The sequence below is a fragment of the Chelon labrosus genome, assembly GCF_963514085.1.
Source record: "Chelon labrosus genome assembly, chromosome: 19".
NCBI lineage: Eukaryota > Metazoa > Chordata > Actinopteri > Mugiliformes > Mugilidae > Chelon > Chelon labrosus.
In genome coordinates, this window is record NC_140352.1 from 15,859,434 (window position 1) to 15,875,059 (window position 15,626).

The 15,626-nt window shown below is 40.4% G+C and overlaps 2 protein-coding genes across 3 annotated transcripts in view; both read right to left on the reverse strand.

Moving 5' to 3' along the window:
• The window catches only part of rab26 (RAB26, member RAS oncogene family), a gene marked incomplete at its 5' end in the record, with an annotated part of 84,104 nt that extends 79,279 nt beyond the window's left edge, over window positions 1–4,825 (reverse strand). Inside the window, 2 exons of the mRNA XM_084566896.1 lie at window positions 2,820–2,930; window positions 4,649–4,825. Of these exons, the coding sequence (XP_084423022.1) occupies window positions 2,820–2,930; window positions 4,649–4,825 (288 nt within the window). The remainder of the gene's footprint in view (window positions 1–2,819; window positions 2,931–4,648) is intronic.
• Window positions 4,826–9,084: 4,259 nt separating this feature from the next.
• LOC311504065 (lipase maturation factor 1-like) lies at window positions 9,085–13,518 on the reverse strand. 2 transcript variants are annotated; one of them, XM_084567019.1, is made up of 4 exons: window positions 13,455–13,518; window positions 12,491–12,557; window positions 11,496–11,608; window positions 9,085–10,423 (listed from the first exon to the last, which is right to left on the reverse strand). In XM_084567019.1, exons 2-4 carry the CDS (start codon window positions 12,497–12,499, stop codon window positions 10,198–10,200), a joined length of 348 nt encoding a protein of 115 aa, XP_084423145.1. In that variant the 5' UTR covers window positions 12,500–12,557; window positions 13,455–13,518; the 3' UTR covers window positions 9,085–10,197. The 2 variants fall into 2 exon arrangements, with proteins under 2 accessions (XP_084423145.1, XP_084423146.1); XM_084567020.1 differs by lacking the exon at window positions 13,455–13,518 and adding an exon at window positions 12,900–12,978.
• Window positions 13,519–15,626: the final 2,108 nt, after the last annotated feature.

Here is a 15,626-nt window from a genome sequence, read left to right on the forward strand (position 1 = left end):
CTATTTTAGCGAGAAAGAAATTTAATACACTGGAATCAGGTAAAACCGCTATCTAAAGACTTGTTACATGTTTAATATGCAGCGTGGTTTTGTTAACTTACAGACTCACATAGCATGCTGTCGGTTTGCGCAAGTGTTGACAATTAATACACATCCAGAGCTGGGCTGCTTAAAGAGTTAAATACACTGGAAATGAACCTCTTCCTACTGTTGTATTTGTTCTACTGTAAATGCTCTGGATGACAGCATCAGTGAAACGGGTCTCAAATGTCTCTTAGGGGAAGGTTCTTCCAAACAGCTGTGTCAGATTCTGCTGTTACAGGGACCTTGCTTGAGGGAGCAACAAGACAGCAGGACTGAAACAGGTCACTGCTTCCAGTCCACGGCTGTGACACTTAAAGTGGGGCTGTTTTTTTTCTTACTGGCACTGTTATACCCGTCTGCAATTTCCTCCATGAAATTGGGTTAGCCATTAGCAGTAAAAAAAAGATTAAGCTATAAATAAATAACTCTGTTTTAAATTACATTTTTAATTTAGCTTCATTTACTTTAAATGTGTCTAAGTCGCTAGCAGGGTTAAAAAGCCTTGCACCTCCTCATATAGCACTGACACAAGGGAAGAAAATCAGCACTTCAACTTTTAAAGCTCCGTAGTTACAGCTACTCCACTGATTTTTGGGAAACTTCTCAGTCAAAGAACAAAATCCTCTCCGTCTGTCCCATTTGCTCCAGTGAAGTTCTGGTGTCCTTGATTATCAATTCACTGCTGAAAGGAAGTGTTCAGACTTTAAGGGCTACTGATTTTACACATGAAGGTCGTTTCACTTCTCAAGGAGAGCACTACTGAGCCTGGGAAAAAGCTAAGAAGTATCCTCTGTGGCTCTGGCAAATAGTCCGTTGATGTCATCAAGACAGAAGATAGTATATATAGTATATACTCCCTCAAATGGTCTATACGTGGACTCACATCGTAGGGGGCTACGCCCGTGAAAGCATTGAGTTCCCCTCCGTATTTCACAAAATGACAAGTGGAACTGAGCGGCTCATGTTGGAGCTGAAGTTAACAAATGTGGAGCAACAGTTACTTTCACTGAAATCATTGCAGAACAGAACATTAAGAACACATCTAAGTAGATGGTGTGTAGGAGCCTGACCAAAGGAGAACTTTCTTGTCCAGCCACACGTCAACAAGGAAACGCATTTTAGACCAAACACAACTGTTACGGTCTGCGTCGCAGCATCGCATAGTTACATTTCTTGGGAGGACCCTACACGGCGTAACCGTGACAAGAGATAAGCCCTCAAAGTGACACTTGACCGACTCATTAGCTTGCTTGTTAGCCTCTATGATTCTGTACAGTTACACCTGTAATCTGAGCTTTTATTTTGATGGCAGAGTGCCCCATGTCCCAGTTGAGCACTTTCTAGCTAAAATCACGTGCAGCCACCGCCGCTAGCCGACAGCTACATAGCAGTGGTGTTCGCACTTTACTGTGATATTACAATTTAAACACCAGACCTTTCGTGACTTCCCATGTTGTAATACAGAGCTCATTAGTATAATTTAAAAGCAGCAATCGTTCATTATTATCTACTGCTGCTTATCCTCTAGAAGGATCCGGAGGGTTTGGAAACTACACCCGCTGTCATGAGTTGAGAGATGGGGTACGTCCTGAGCAGGTCGCCAGGTTATCACAGGTTTAACTCAGAAAGACAAACATCCATCATTCACATCCACACCCATGGTCAATCTAGAATCACCAGTTAACCTAACAAGCCAAACCAATTTGGACTGAATCTTTGAACTGTGGTGGGAAGCTGGGGGATCTGGAAAAAACCCACACAGGCATGGTGTGAACATGCAAACACCACACATCCACATTTATTAACTTCTCATCTCCAACATGAGCCCCTCAGTTCCACTCGCCATTCGCAGAGTGAAACTTAAGGCTAATCAGTCGCTACCTAGCCCTCTTGTCCCCATTGTGGGACAAATAAAGGTTTTCTTATTCTTATTTCAGTGGCCTAATAACAGAACAATACAGACAACCAGCTCCACATAGATCAGATGTAGGAGTATAAACCGAGCTTAACTTGGAAATGAAGATAAGGCTGTTGGGAATATCAACATTTTTCATACACGTACTTACTACTACATACGACTAAATTACAATATATTAATTTAAAATCCACCAAAGACTTCCCTTATGCTACTTCTAAGAAAGTCAGCAAACTCTGAACATCTGAACTCGAGCTTTCAGTAGGCACCATAAGTTACAAATCGTTAGCCTCATGGCATAATTTCCAAGTCATATTTTAAAATTTTCGGAAAACAAGAAAAAACACAATTTTTAGCAAGCACATTAGTATTTTTCATTGATACTGTAACTGTAGCCTAAAAATGACTGAGGCAATTGCTATGAGGCTAACGAAATGCTTGTTTCTACTGCTAGCTAGTTGGCTGAACAAAAAGCTAGCAAGCTGCTATGCCCTGTGTAGTTCACAGAACTAGCTAATCGGGGTAAAGTTTCAGGCTGCTTGCACCTCTATGTACGTTGTTTTACCCAAGTCACATCCCCTGATTTTTTTAGTTCACTTAAAGTTGGCAAAAATTAGCATCAGATCAAGGTTGAAAATCACTGGGCTCTACCGCCGTCTACAGGTTTCCTGAGGTAGAAGCATTAGCCAGAGCACATGCCACAAAGTATGGGAGGGAAAGTTTCATTTTCTCAGCGATTTTACAGAGCAGACGTTTGACCAAAGCAGCAAACGGCTCCATTTCCTACTGCACTATGATGCATTTATGTGTCAGTGTTTACCCTGAAATCGATGCCCACGGTGGAGATGAAGCTCCCTGCTAGAAAGGCTCCATCTTTGAAGCGGACCAGCAGACAGGTCTTTCCCACTCCTGAATCCCCCACCAGCATCACCTGAGACACAGAGAGAGAGAGCACAAGGAGAACGTTTATAAGTGGATAAAATGAAAAAACTTTATGTGTGAAGAAAACTTATCTACAAATACACAGGAGTTTAGGCTACGCAGCACACACACACACACCAAACTCATGTCTATAGAGGAAACAGCATTTTGACTCAGTCCACGGGGAGAACAGACTGTACACACCAATTAGGGTCTACAGTTTGATTCTTCCTCATCTGCCACACAAAACCCTGTTGATATATCTGTGTGCATCTGTGTGCACTCATGGACTGCATGTATTATATGGTTTCTATTATCTTCTCACGTACTAGTACCAACACACTTTATGAATATGGTTTGGTTTGCATTGATTAAAGGTGAAATTTAAACTGTTACTATTGTGTGTATTATTCAGTGTCAGCCGAGCAGTGATTTTGGCCGCTGTCGTATGAGCAGTTGTTAATCAGAGTGCGACATTAATACCAGATGCCACCCACATGATGAGATTTTAGATTTGCATACGCTCAAAGCATTATTATTTTTCCTCTCTGTTCCATCATTTTAATTGTGCAACCCCAGTGCTGTGTTAACACTGATTATTTATGAGTTACTCTGTGAAAAATTAAGTTTTCAAATGTCTTATTTTGGCAAAAAGACAACAGTCCGACCTCTTGATATTCTGCACATATTTGTTGGATTCTTAAAGTCTTAAAGACTCAAAAATATACCTTTAGAAACATAAAGGGTATGAGTTTAGAACAGGATTTATTTCACATGCAGGTGTACAGCACTCCAACAACAGATCAACTTTCCATGAATACACTTTTAAATGTACTACTGTTAATGTGGGACATGCAGCAGCCATTACATATTTCGTCAGCTCCACTCCTGCTAAACAAAACGCCTCCTGCTGTGCTGTTGTTCATTAAAGTCATTAATAATAGAAAAACTTCCCCACCAGCTCCTCCGTGTTATTGCACCGGACTACAGCAGTGTTGCACACCTCTTAATAATATCGTTCAATGTAGTTCCCGAACTTTTAGCACTCGATAGGAGGCACGGCAGACGTAACTAGGACAATATTTCAGAGATGTCTGGGATTTCAGCACGATTAAACTGGGCCGTGTGGGCCAAGCAACCTTCTTTGTGTATGTTGTGACTATGTCTCCTAGGGGAAATAATGCTGAAATTCTTCTTCTTTTATTATTATTTAGAGTGTGAGCATCCTGAGATTTTTTTTTGTTAACACTTCAAGTGATGACACAAGCAGCTATGGAAGCCCATTACAAAAAAATAAATAAATAAAATAATAAAAACAGACAAAAAAATACTCTCAAAATAATATTTTCAGAGCCCAAATTTCCAGGTACTACATTTGTACCTAATGTTTTTTCTTAATAATTTTTATTTTTTTAGCATGTTTGTTTTTCTTGGCAGTAACTGGCTTCCATATATTGTCATATCACTTATACGTGCAAACACTTTCTATGTTTCTACAAAATTGGTGACAACCAATATACAAATGTAAATCACATTCTAATGTTAAATAATAGGTACAGAGGAAATTCATGTCAACATTTTCTTAAATTCAAGTATTATCAATACTTGATAATGCTTTCACTTTTAAAAGAGTACTTTTTTTAATTGGCAAGCTATTTTCCGACTAATTCTTTTGACTGAATACAAGAATACCAGAGTGAATAGGGAGACGTAAAGCTCTCTGCTCACCTTGAAGGCGATATCGTAAAACTCTCCGCTGTTGCTGATGGACGGTCTGCTCGGGTAAACCAGCCCGGAGGACGGAGCAGCGGCGCCGGCCAGACCCTTCCCCGTCCTCCCGCTGCTCGGAGACGCCTTTGGGCTCCTGGAGCTCCCTTTGCCTTTCACTGCCTTCTTCCTGGACATGGCTCTGGCAACCTGTTCCGCTTCAAGCAACCAAGATTAGCGAAAAGATGTTTGTTTTTTCTTCTTTCTTCTTGCTTTTAAATGTATCTATAATTTCTTTGCTTTTTACTTTTCCCTTTCGAGTGGTGGTCGAAGCGTGTTAAGGCGAGAGAAGTTCACCTGTGCGTCAAAACCATGACTCGTGCGTAAAGCGGTAAAGTGATGGCACAAGGACGGAAAGTGTCTTTATGGAGAGGCAGCTGTTGTCCCGGTGGTGCAGCTGGATGAGTAGAAATCTGAGTCTGTTCACCATGTAAACAGCGCTCCCTCCCTCCCTCCTGTCTCTCTCTCTCTCCTTCTATCTCGTGGTGTGATGTGTGAAGCGGATGGAGGCATGGTTGTTACGGCGCGTTTCAACAGAAAATCCACCCTAAAACCAAAAACAAAACAAAACAAAAGAATATTCTACTTTTCAAACCGCTTTGAATCCATAAAGCCTCATTTAGCGAGAGATTCAAAATCTCTTCATCAAATTTATGATGTTTTTGATGGCCAAACGAAAATGCGGCAATTTATATCATCTTGTACCTGCAGAGGTGAGTTTGGATAACACCTGGCTGCACCCTGAAACCTTACTGTTAAAATATACGGAGGCTGGCTCCAGTTCAGAGTGGAAAAACGGATCGGTACAGTGCAGCAGAACTGAAATGTGAATTGTGTTTTAGGGTGTACTTCCCTGGGCTCTGGCTTTGATTCAGGCTGAATTTGTAGGACAGATTGTAACAGGAAGCTCAGACCCTTTCACATTCAAGGCCGCTTTCCAGTGTTCAGTAACATCCAGACTGTGGAGCACACGTCCAGCAGATGTTCAGCAGGCACACTGTGAAATATGGGAGCTGGGGTCAGCGTGTGCGGACACGGTGTAGCCAGCAAGGTGCATGTTTTACACAAGGCGTTCAGCAGAAGAAGAAACGGGCATATTGGTTGGGAAACAGTGTGTAGAAACTGTTTTTAGGATGTTTCTGGGTTATTGTAGAATATCTGGGGTGGTGTGCACATTTAAACACGAGATCCAATGAATGGTGATGCGTGCTTGGAAGGGCAGGTGGATGCTGGATGCTTTTTTTTTCTGAATAATTCTGGGGCAAGGTGGCAGGGAGGTGGTGTCCCACTGTCAGGTTGGTCTGAATTGAACCAAGTTAGGCTTGGCCACACAAGGTTGGAACAAGGAACAGCCTAAAATGTGTGTCAGCCAAGCTATTGTGCACCAACACAGATGGCCCAGGACAAAGATATGTTATCAGGTCCCCACTTACACCCCTAGTATACATGTCAGTTTCATTATGTTCCAAATGTAGAGGGCTCTTGAGCTGGGATCATTAATAAGATGGTTGATAGAAATTTACATGGAAACAAGGCTGATGAACGATTAATCACTGGAGTAATATTAAGCAATGATGCTAAAAACTCACTGGTGCTGCCCTGTTTTATATTACCACAGACTCAACATCTACTGGACAGAACATGCTTTTTGGACATGTCCATTTGCTGTTTTCCGTCCATTTTCACTTTCAGGAATCGCTTTCAGGAAACTTTACGACAAATGAGCTGAGTTAATGCAAAAGAATAAAGATGTTAAAACTAGATTTCACCCTAGACCGCTGCAAAGATATGTTAGAAAATGGATCACATAACTAGGCTGTTACCCACAGAGATAAACCCATATGAGAATGAATCACCCAGTTCATTTCCTCTCTGGAGCTTTAACGTGAGCTCGTTGTTTTGATTTTACAGCCCATAATTGTAGCATATGCTACTGTAACGCAAAACTTTTGAGCAAAATAAAAGAGACTGCACTCCACCAGTCCAGCGCCAAGAAAAAGGCAAAGTTATGAACTTGTATTTAGCTGCAGAAGGGCCACAAATTTTCATCGGCAGAGAGCAAAACAGAAGTGGCATCATAAGGGTGATACAGCTGCCCCCTAGTGGGCAAAAAAAGCAAGCCATTACGGCAATTTTGTGTTAGCTAGCTTCGCCCAAGAACAGAAAAAGTAAACTTTATTCGATTACTTAATGCTACGTCAGTTTTTCCACTTACAAAATACTGAGATATTTAAGTAGTAGTTGACAGATTTCAAGCTCAGCATTCTGGTTTTACCTACCCACAGAGTCATTGTCATGATAATGAATTCATGAACGAAAAACAAAAACAAATTATAATCTAAATGCTTTTTCAGTTTCACTTCCACCTAAATTCCCCACTGGTCACATTTGCTCATTTTAAAGTCATGATTTCGCCTCTTCCCACTGAGACTGTGAGTGCACAGGAAGAAGTCCCTGCTCCCAAGCAGAGCTGAGGACAATAATGTAACTGCCATGGAAACACCAGACGACTCCCTGCTTTATATTAAATTGCTCTTTATATCTTTTAGCAAGGAGCCAATTCCCGCATATACATCCACAAAACATTTTATGTAACCATGGACAAAGGATGTTCTGTCCACAGCACTGGTGACTCATTTGCTGGGATTCTTTTCTTTAAGGGAAGATTTGCTGAGCATCATTTATACCTCTAAATACTTTAGTTAGAATCCTTCACACCCGAAAGCTGTCTAGCACAACACTTAAAGTAATCTTACTATTGTTGCACCTGTGATGTGATTCATTCACTTCTGGCCTCGTGTTTTCTATAGGGAATTGAACCCACAACCCCTCTTGCACGTACCCAGTCTCTGAACATTGCTGCTGCCTTCACATAATATTACACTGAAGGACAGCTGAGAGTTGTGGAATTGTATCAGTTGCATGTACCTGCTGTGTGTGTTACACAAGCAGAGCACAAAATAGACGGTGGTGTGATTCAGGGTTCAATCTCTAAGTTAACCATCAAAGTCACATAAAACTGCGAGAAAGGCCACAAAGGCGATTCTGCGGGGAAATCTATTTGCGGTCCTGAACACAGCGAACACAGCAAACAGGATGCAGATGCGTTTGATGAGGAGGCTATTAAAAATACCCATGCTGTGCGAGTGGGGTATTGTCACAGTCAATGAGCAAACAACGAGAAGAGTACACACAGCCATTCATCACTGATAATAGAGTTCCCAGCTACAACCGCACTAAGTAAAGGAGCTGTTGAGCTGCTTATTTATCCTTTGTACAATTGAAATAAAAAGATATTAAATAATCTAATTCATAAATTATGTTTGATATAGATGAACTGAAGGTCAAAGGGTTTAAGAAATGCTTAAAACATTACCTAGGCCATAAGTAATATAATGTATCAGTCTGTATGTAAACACAGACCGATTATAAATATGGATGCAACCTCACCTATTGGTTTTCATTGGAGACTTTTGAAGCCCAGAGTTGCACGTTATGGTCAGCGCCATCTTTTCCACTTGGAGCCAAGAACTTCCAAACAAGCTGGGTCCTCACCTTCCTGTGAGGGTAGACTGGCTGCAAATCATTATCAAATGGAGCCAGCAGTACGAAGCTATAAACTGATGCTCAACGCTTGCTCCTGCATGACAAGCTAAAAGTCAAAGATGAGTTGGCGGTGTAAAAGGGTTAAGTGGTAAAATGGGTGGGAACCACAAAGTTAGATGGCAACAATGCCAAATAAATTCTGAAATTCTGAATCTCATGGATGCAACTGCTGTAAGGAACCACACACGAAACATTGTAACAAAGTTTCACGTTTTAACAGTGTAGCCAGAAAACTAGCTAAATTGTACTGAGAACTTAAGACTCTAGATTAGCATGAAGAGCTAGCGTTAGCAGTATTAGCATTTATATTATCTACAGCCAAGTGTTTTTCTGTTAATAAATGTTGCTGTCAGAGCATGCTACAGTATGTTCTCCTATTCTTGTACTCTAATTTGAGAGTTCTAGTTCTGCTTTTTACAGTGAATACTTGATGATAAAACAAAGTCACTTTAGACACCATCTTGGTAACTAGCTAGCTAGGCTCACATTCTAAAGGTTAACTACCTAGTTCACAGCAGTCAGTCATTTTTTTCCTCCAGGGAATGTCTTCACTTGACCGTTCCACCTCTGTTTCCTAAATGATGTAAAAGTATGTATCCAAAAAGCTAGCAAGGTGCAAAAAAAAAAAAAAAACTGTCAGAAACAGTGACAGCTCATTCTTCCAAAATGCAGATCCACTGTGAAACAGAAACAAATCACTATTTGTGCTTCCTTTGGTACTATCAGAGCAGACAGATGGTTTTGTTGTGCTTCACATGGCTGAGTCTGGATCTGAGACAAACACAGATGAATGTGCTGAAGGTTTTTTCCACCTACTGTTTCAGCTAGATCACAATCACACATGGGCGGGTTAATTAACGCCTCGCACTCTTTCACTCACTCTTCTATTAAATAATATGTGGAGCAAAAGACATGTTGTGATGCTTATATTTAAAATCCATTGCACAAATTGAAAAGGTTCGGGAAGCTCTGAAAAATATCTTTCAGTAGCATTCAAAATCCTGAAGACAAAGAGCAATCACCAATTACCTGGAGAACAGCACCACCTAGTGGCCTCTATATGTCACTGTAACTTCTATAGAAATGCAATCACAACACAACCTGGGATGTTTGAATCTTGTCTTTTATATTTTAGAGGATGACAACAGGTATTTGACACATTTTCTATGTATATAAATGTAAAATACTGAATTTGCATCGTCAGTGTTTGACTGCTGCCATTATCATTTCACATCTTGTTAGTGTCTTACATACTCAACTAGATTTAGATGACTTAGATAGTTTTTTTTCTGCATAACCATTTGTTTAAACACACAATATTTTATGAAATATAACAAGTTAAAATCAAACCTTATTGGAAGTTTGAGGTTCAAGTTGACAAAAAATAAGTATTCAGGCAAAAATATCACGCTTTGGTTTTAAAAGTCTTCACCATTTCCTGAAAAAGACAGATTTTCTTTTGTGAAACATAATAAACACACTACATGCAATTCCAACCCAAGTGTCACTGCAACCTGGTAACCCACAACCTGCTTCCATTGGCTTGTGCACAGCTGTTCTCTCTGTAGACAGGACAATGGATGTTAATGGAATTAGCTGAGTAGCTTAGCAGTAGTAGAAATGTAGAAATGGCAGGATAGGATGGGGCCTCAAACACAGACAACAACATTTCAGATTGGTTAAACTGTCTCTTCACTATCATATATATAGCATATAGTTTGGTTAATTTTATTTCACGGTATAATTGTGTTGTTTATAGGTTGGGAGAAGAAAATAAGGAACGGGTGAAACAAAGATCAACCCCAACTGAGAGCAGAGTAAAATCAGCCTTGTTGTATTTTGTATGGAGCTAGTTGAACTATGACAATATTTGCATAATTATTTATATATAATGTGACCAGAAATTAGGCAACAGTCACAATGGAGAGAAAGGAGATAACAGAAAACAGCTTTGCACAGAGGACACAGAAGAGCATGACATACAGTCTTAATGGCTGTACAGTGTCCGTCTGATTGTTCTCTGAGCTGGAGAAAGAATCAATCTTCAGGTGTGGTCTGATGCGCCTTCTCTGCCACCACTTGCCATGTGCTACGTTGGAACCGCGTCTGACATGTTCTCCTCGAACCCACCTGAGAGAAAGAAACAAAAAACAGCTGTTAATCAATGAGTGACAGAGTTTATGCGAACTGACTTCTGTAACAGAGCAGGCCCACAAACACCAGGGCTAGGCATCAGCCCCTCACCCAGGCCTACAGAGGACTCATTGAGAGCATTCTCACTGGCGGCATCATGTGTGGTCTGGAAACACCACCAAGGCCGAGAGAAAAGCTCCTCAACGAGTCACCGACTGAGACTGCAGAGAGGATCATCAGCTCTGACCTCCCCTCCATGGACATACTCTACACCCAGCACTGTGAGAGAAAGGCCCAGAGCATCATCAGCGACCAACACCATCCGGCTCACTCTCAGCTGCTCAGGTGGAAGGACACAAGATACAACCTGAGACACCACAGGCCAGAGAGCATATTTATTCCTTTTCTGCTGCTATCAAAAAAATGTTAACCTTTATTTATTTATTTATAAAAAGGCTGACAAAGGGAACCTTGCACAAGCATTTCAATGTACCTGTACTTTCTTGTACCTGTGCAAATGAAGTCGGTTCTATTCTAACGTCACATGTTTCAGTTTGCATTATGACAAAGACAAAGCTGGAATAGATCCCCCAAACAAAAAGAACTTATAACTTATATCTTGCAAAATAGCATATCAATGAATAAACTCAAACATGTTTTAGAACAGTTGTTTTTTTGCAAATCCTGATCGGTAACAGTTAAAATGCTTGGTGATCCTTGTATCTGCTCTTTCATTCACCAGAGGGGGCTAAAGGGCAAGGAATTACTACTAGTGACAGTAAGGAGTTTTAATTTTTCCACGTCAACACACATTAAATGAGAGATCTATTTGTGTACCAACACTTGATTAGCACCACTTAGCTTTAATCCTGTCAACTATATACATACCTGTTTCTGGAAACAACTTCTGGTTAGATGCCAACTGTATTTCACTGGCTTTGTACTAGTACTCTGCACAATCACAATAAAGTTGAATCTAATCTAAAGCAAATTAACTGTCAACTGAAAAGTATTTTTACTGAATAGATGGTAGTAGAAGGTTGTAGCGGAGCGCGTGTTCTGTATTTACCTGGGTGGGTCTCTGCCCTGGAATGGGTTGTGATCCATCACTGAGGGGACAGTGCTGTCGTTGGACAGCGTACGTCCTGCTACGTAGATCTCCCACTCACTCTGCTCGTAGGTCTGAATGAACACGTGGAGACAATGTGTCAGAAGCAGAAAATAAGGACAAGAAGAGGAGAAAACAAAGAGAAATAAAACATGAAGGATTTTAAAGAGGCAGACTTTAAGCATAGTGTAACCCAAGTGGTCTCAGAGGAAACTAGACTCCTGCATCTCCTCTCGGTTCTGCTTTCAGCTTTTAAATTGGCTTTTGATGGGAGATTCTGACCTCTTTAAAGAGAGGGCATTTATACTGGATGTTCTTTAAATGCACATCTGCAAGCATGTCCTTTTAGATGATGGACAATTCAAAATAAGTTACTATTCCATCACTGGCAACAACATTTACTACAAAATCAGGCGATGAGTGAATATGTTAAATATTGTTAATAGTTTAGTCTTTCTAGCCGTAGCCAAAGACTCACTGTTAAAATGTAGTGACACGTGCTCAGGCGAGGAGAGGCACACCGCTATCTGTACTCGGTGTGGTTGTTCAAGATATAATTGCCACACACACACCCACACACACACACGAAACACACATGGGGATGTCTCATAGCCATCTTGCCCCCCATTGTGTGAAAGGCAGGCTCATTTTCCCACCCAGTGGTTAGCCACTCGCTTAAGGGAACCTGAACAGAGCGCAAAGCCTCCAGCAAATACCTTCACACGCACACACACACACACACACACACACCAGTCTATGAAATCAGCAGCAACTAGAGTGTTTTCTCCTCTGGAATGAGGGAGCAGCGGAGAAGGCTTGTCGGTGTCAATCACACATTTGAAAACAAAGCCAGTCAGAACAGCTTGAATGTGCCAGGAGAAAATAGGAGGTAGAAGGAAGCGTGTCAGTCACAATCAAACAGCTCACACACACACATGGAAACAGATTCATCGTACCATGAGCATCTCGGTGATAAGCGTGCGTGACACTCCGGAAACGCTCCTGACCAGCAGTGTCCCAGATCTGAGGAGGAAGTAGAAAAGCAAAGGTGATATTAACATCGTGTCCCACCATAACGTTGAGAATTTCTAGCCAAAATGGATTAATCTGCTAAATCCCTCCCATGCACAGGCGTAGCAACTAATAATAGCCAAAGCAGTCTGCGTAGAGGTTGTAGTAAAACAGGTTCTGTGTTTAGCGTAGAGATGGCGTCTATTTTCAAAACACAAAACTGAAAGGATAAAAATAAATTAAAAAGTGTTTAACTGCTGCAGTGCCACATTAGTTTGTCAGGTTAACATCTATCAGAAAAAAATGGTTAAGGACAAAACCCATGTAGGCCGGTATATGGACATATTTCCTCACTGTATGAAAGCTGGTCCTGGATGCTACCAGAGGTTAAGCTAAGGCTAGCAGCTCTGTCCCTAATCACTCCCTTCTTCCTTCATTCATTCATTCATTCATTCATGACTCGGTATGTAACAGACACTACTAGATAGTTCACTTAGTAGTGACCAGTGAAGAAGGTGAAAAGGTTTCACAACAGGAGTCAGTATCTAATGCTGTATTCGAACGACCAGGGTTCATGTGTATCTCTTCCTGTCTGTGTTCTCTGCCTTATAACTTCCATGCTTGATAATCTGATGGAAAGTCTGCAATTCCCTCTAGTGTCTTCAGTCAGGCAGAGTAGCCGGCTAATTGACTGATAGAGACTAACTGAGGCCTCATTAAGTCATCGTTTGCGCTTCTTTGCCCTCCTACAGCAGGCAATGAAGATGTAAGGGAAGTATTTACACCATGGGAAATGGTTGCTGGTGATTTGTTGTCAGAAAGAACCCACACATACACTTTGGCAGGAATGAAAGAGGAAGACTGATGTGCATTTAGATTTACTGAGAAACTGCACATTTTGGTTCCTACCTGCAGTTTCACCTTCACAGGAATAATAATTAGTAAGGTTAGCCTGGTTAGCTCGGTGCCTGTGCTACGAAAAGCAGACATAAAATGAAAACACAACCAACTTCAATCATTCCATAAATCAAATTAGGTGACCACATTATAATCAAGCAACAAAAGATCAGATTAATCTACCATCGCCATTAGTCACCGTCATTCGGTCCAAACATAAAGTCTCAAAAAAGGTCAAAGCTTTAACAAACCTTCCCATCAATTAATGATATAATATCAAAATAACCAATAACCACTTTCAAATTTCAAAGATGACGGTGTGCATACTCCAGGGATTATTTCAACCAGTTGTTTCCTCCCGGTATAGTTCGGTAGCTCAAGCTGGTTTTGGTAACAATTCTTTTATTTTGAAATAAGTAACTGCTTTCCTTTTTAACGCATCTTTTCCAAAAACTGGATTTACTCGCTTGCTCTCACTGCTCTTTCCATTTTCCTCCATGCTGCTTGTTTTAGTTGAGGTTTTCCTTCATCTCAGGTGTGTCTAATTTATCTCCTCCCTTCCCCCCTTCCTTTCCTTTCCTAGGTAGAAAAGGATTAGCCTACCATACCCTTTTATTTTTATTAACGTTAACATTAATATGATATACAAAAAAAAAACAGGTTTATAAAACTACGAATGTCAGGATGGAGAGGGCTTGGAAGAGCTCATGATCCACAGTATAAAACGTCATTTGTTATAAAAAAACAAACAAAACAAAACAAACAAAAAAATCAGTGGAGGCAATGCAGTTGCCAACTTAACTGCAGCAGTTATTGTTTGTTATGGGTCTTTCTGCCTTTAGTATTCTGCCAGTGAAACACATCCTCAACCAATTTGGCAATTCCTGCTTCAGTCCTGATCATGATAACGTTCATGTGTCTTGTAACATATTCATGATCAGGACTGAAGCAGGAATCAGAATCAGACTTTGTGTTAATGTTTTTATTTATTTATTTATTTATTTTTTATTTGCTGGAGAGGATCCGAGAAGAATTAAAGGATTAAACACACAGTAAATCTTTTTTTGTATTCAAGATCAGACCTCACACACGCATCCATGTGTTGTAATTATTGTGTGCCACACCAAACCTTCCTCTCTTTGTTTTAATTTTTACCGTCTCTTTTAGGACCCCTTGAAGGTCCTAAAAGCATTAGTAATTCCCAGCCTGTAGTGTTGCACAAGGGTGTCACACTAGATACTGAAAACAAAGGTTCACACCTTTGTAACTCACAGATATCTACAAATGATAATGATTTTCATGAAAAAATTAATGCACAAGTATAATTCTTGTGTGTCATTATTACTTGAGTGAATTTCTGCTGATGTTTTAAGTTATTTTTATGCAAAACTGTAGAAAATTCGGAGGGACACACACACACACACACACACCCATATATATATATATACATATATATATATCCATAAATATTGCTGTAAATGTGATACAAAACTGACTTTAAAAAAATTCACAGGTCTTTTTTTATTATATATATATATATATATATATATACACACACACACACACACACATATATATATATATATGTGTGTGTGTGTGTGTATTTGGAGCTAGATGTGGGAAAAATTGCGTGTTCATTTTAACGTGCAACTTTACAAACGGCGCCCCATAGGTTTTCCCATTTTTCAGACTAAATAGATCTCCACTAAATTAAACCCATACACTGATTATAGGCTAGATCTAAGCGGCTAAGAGACGCTGGTTTTGCCTCCAACGTTGTCACTCCCAACTACATGCTAATACAGTTAGCATACATCTATGGCGGTTTACATTCCATAAATTAGCTTAGCTGTTAGCGGACTTTTTCCACAACAAAATACATTCATGACACGGTCCAGCTTACTCGCCGCTCAGCGGTTTTGTCGAACCACAGTCCTTTCCAATACTTAAACCTTTTCTATGATGTTCACCTGGCCGGGTTTCCACCTACACTGGTGGACTCACTCACTAACCATTGGGGGTTTTGATATTTCATGGCATATCATATCTGTTTTGAATAAACCTTTTTCAAGCTGTACTTGATATGTCAGTAGTAATGTGAACACAGACTGATTATAAATATGGACGCCACCTCACCTACTGATTTTTGTTGGAGCCTTTTGAAGCCCAGAGTTGCAGGTTATG

What these genes read in the sequence shown, in the direction of transcription:
- LOC311504065 (XM_084567019.1), bottom strand. An exon ending in CAGGGCAGAGACCCACCCAG is followed by an intron (nt 10,424 to 11,495) that starts GTAAATACAGAA and finishes TCTTTCTCTCAG; the next exon opens with GTGGGTTCGAGGAGAACATG.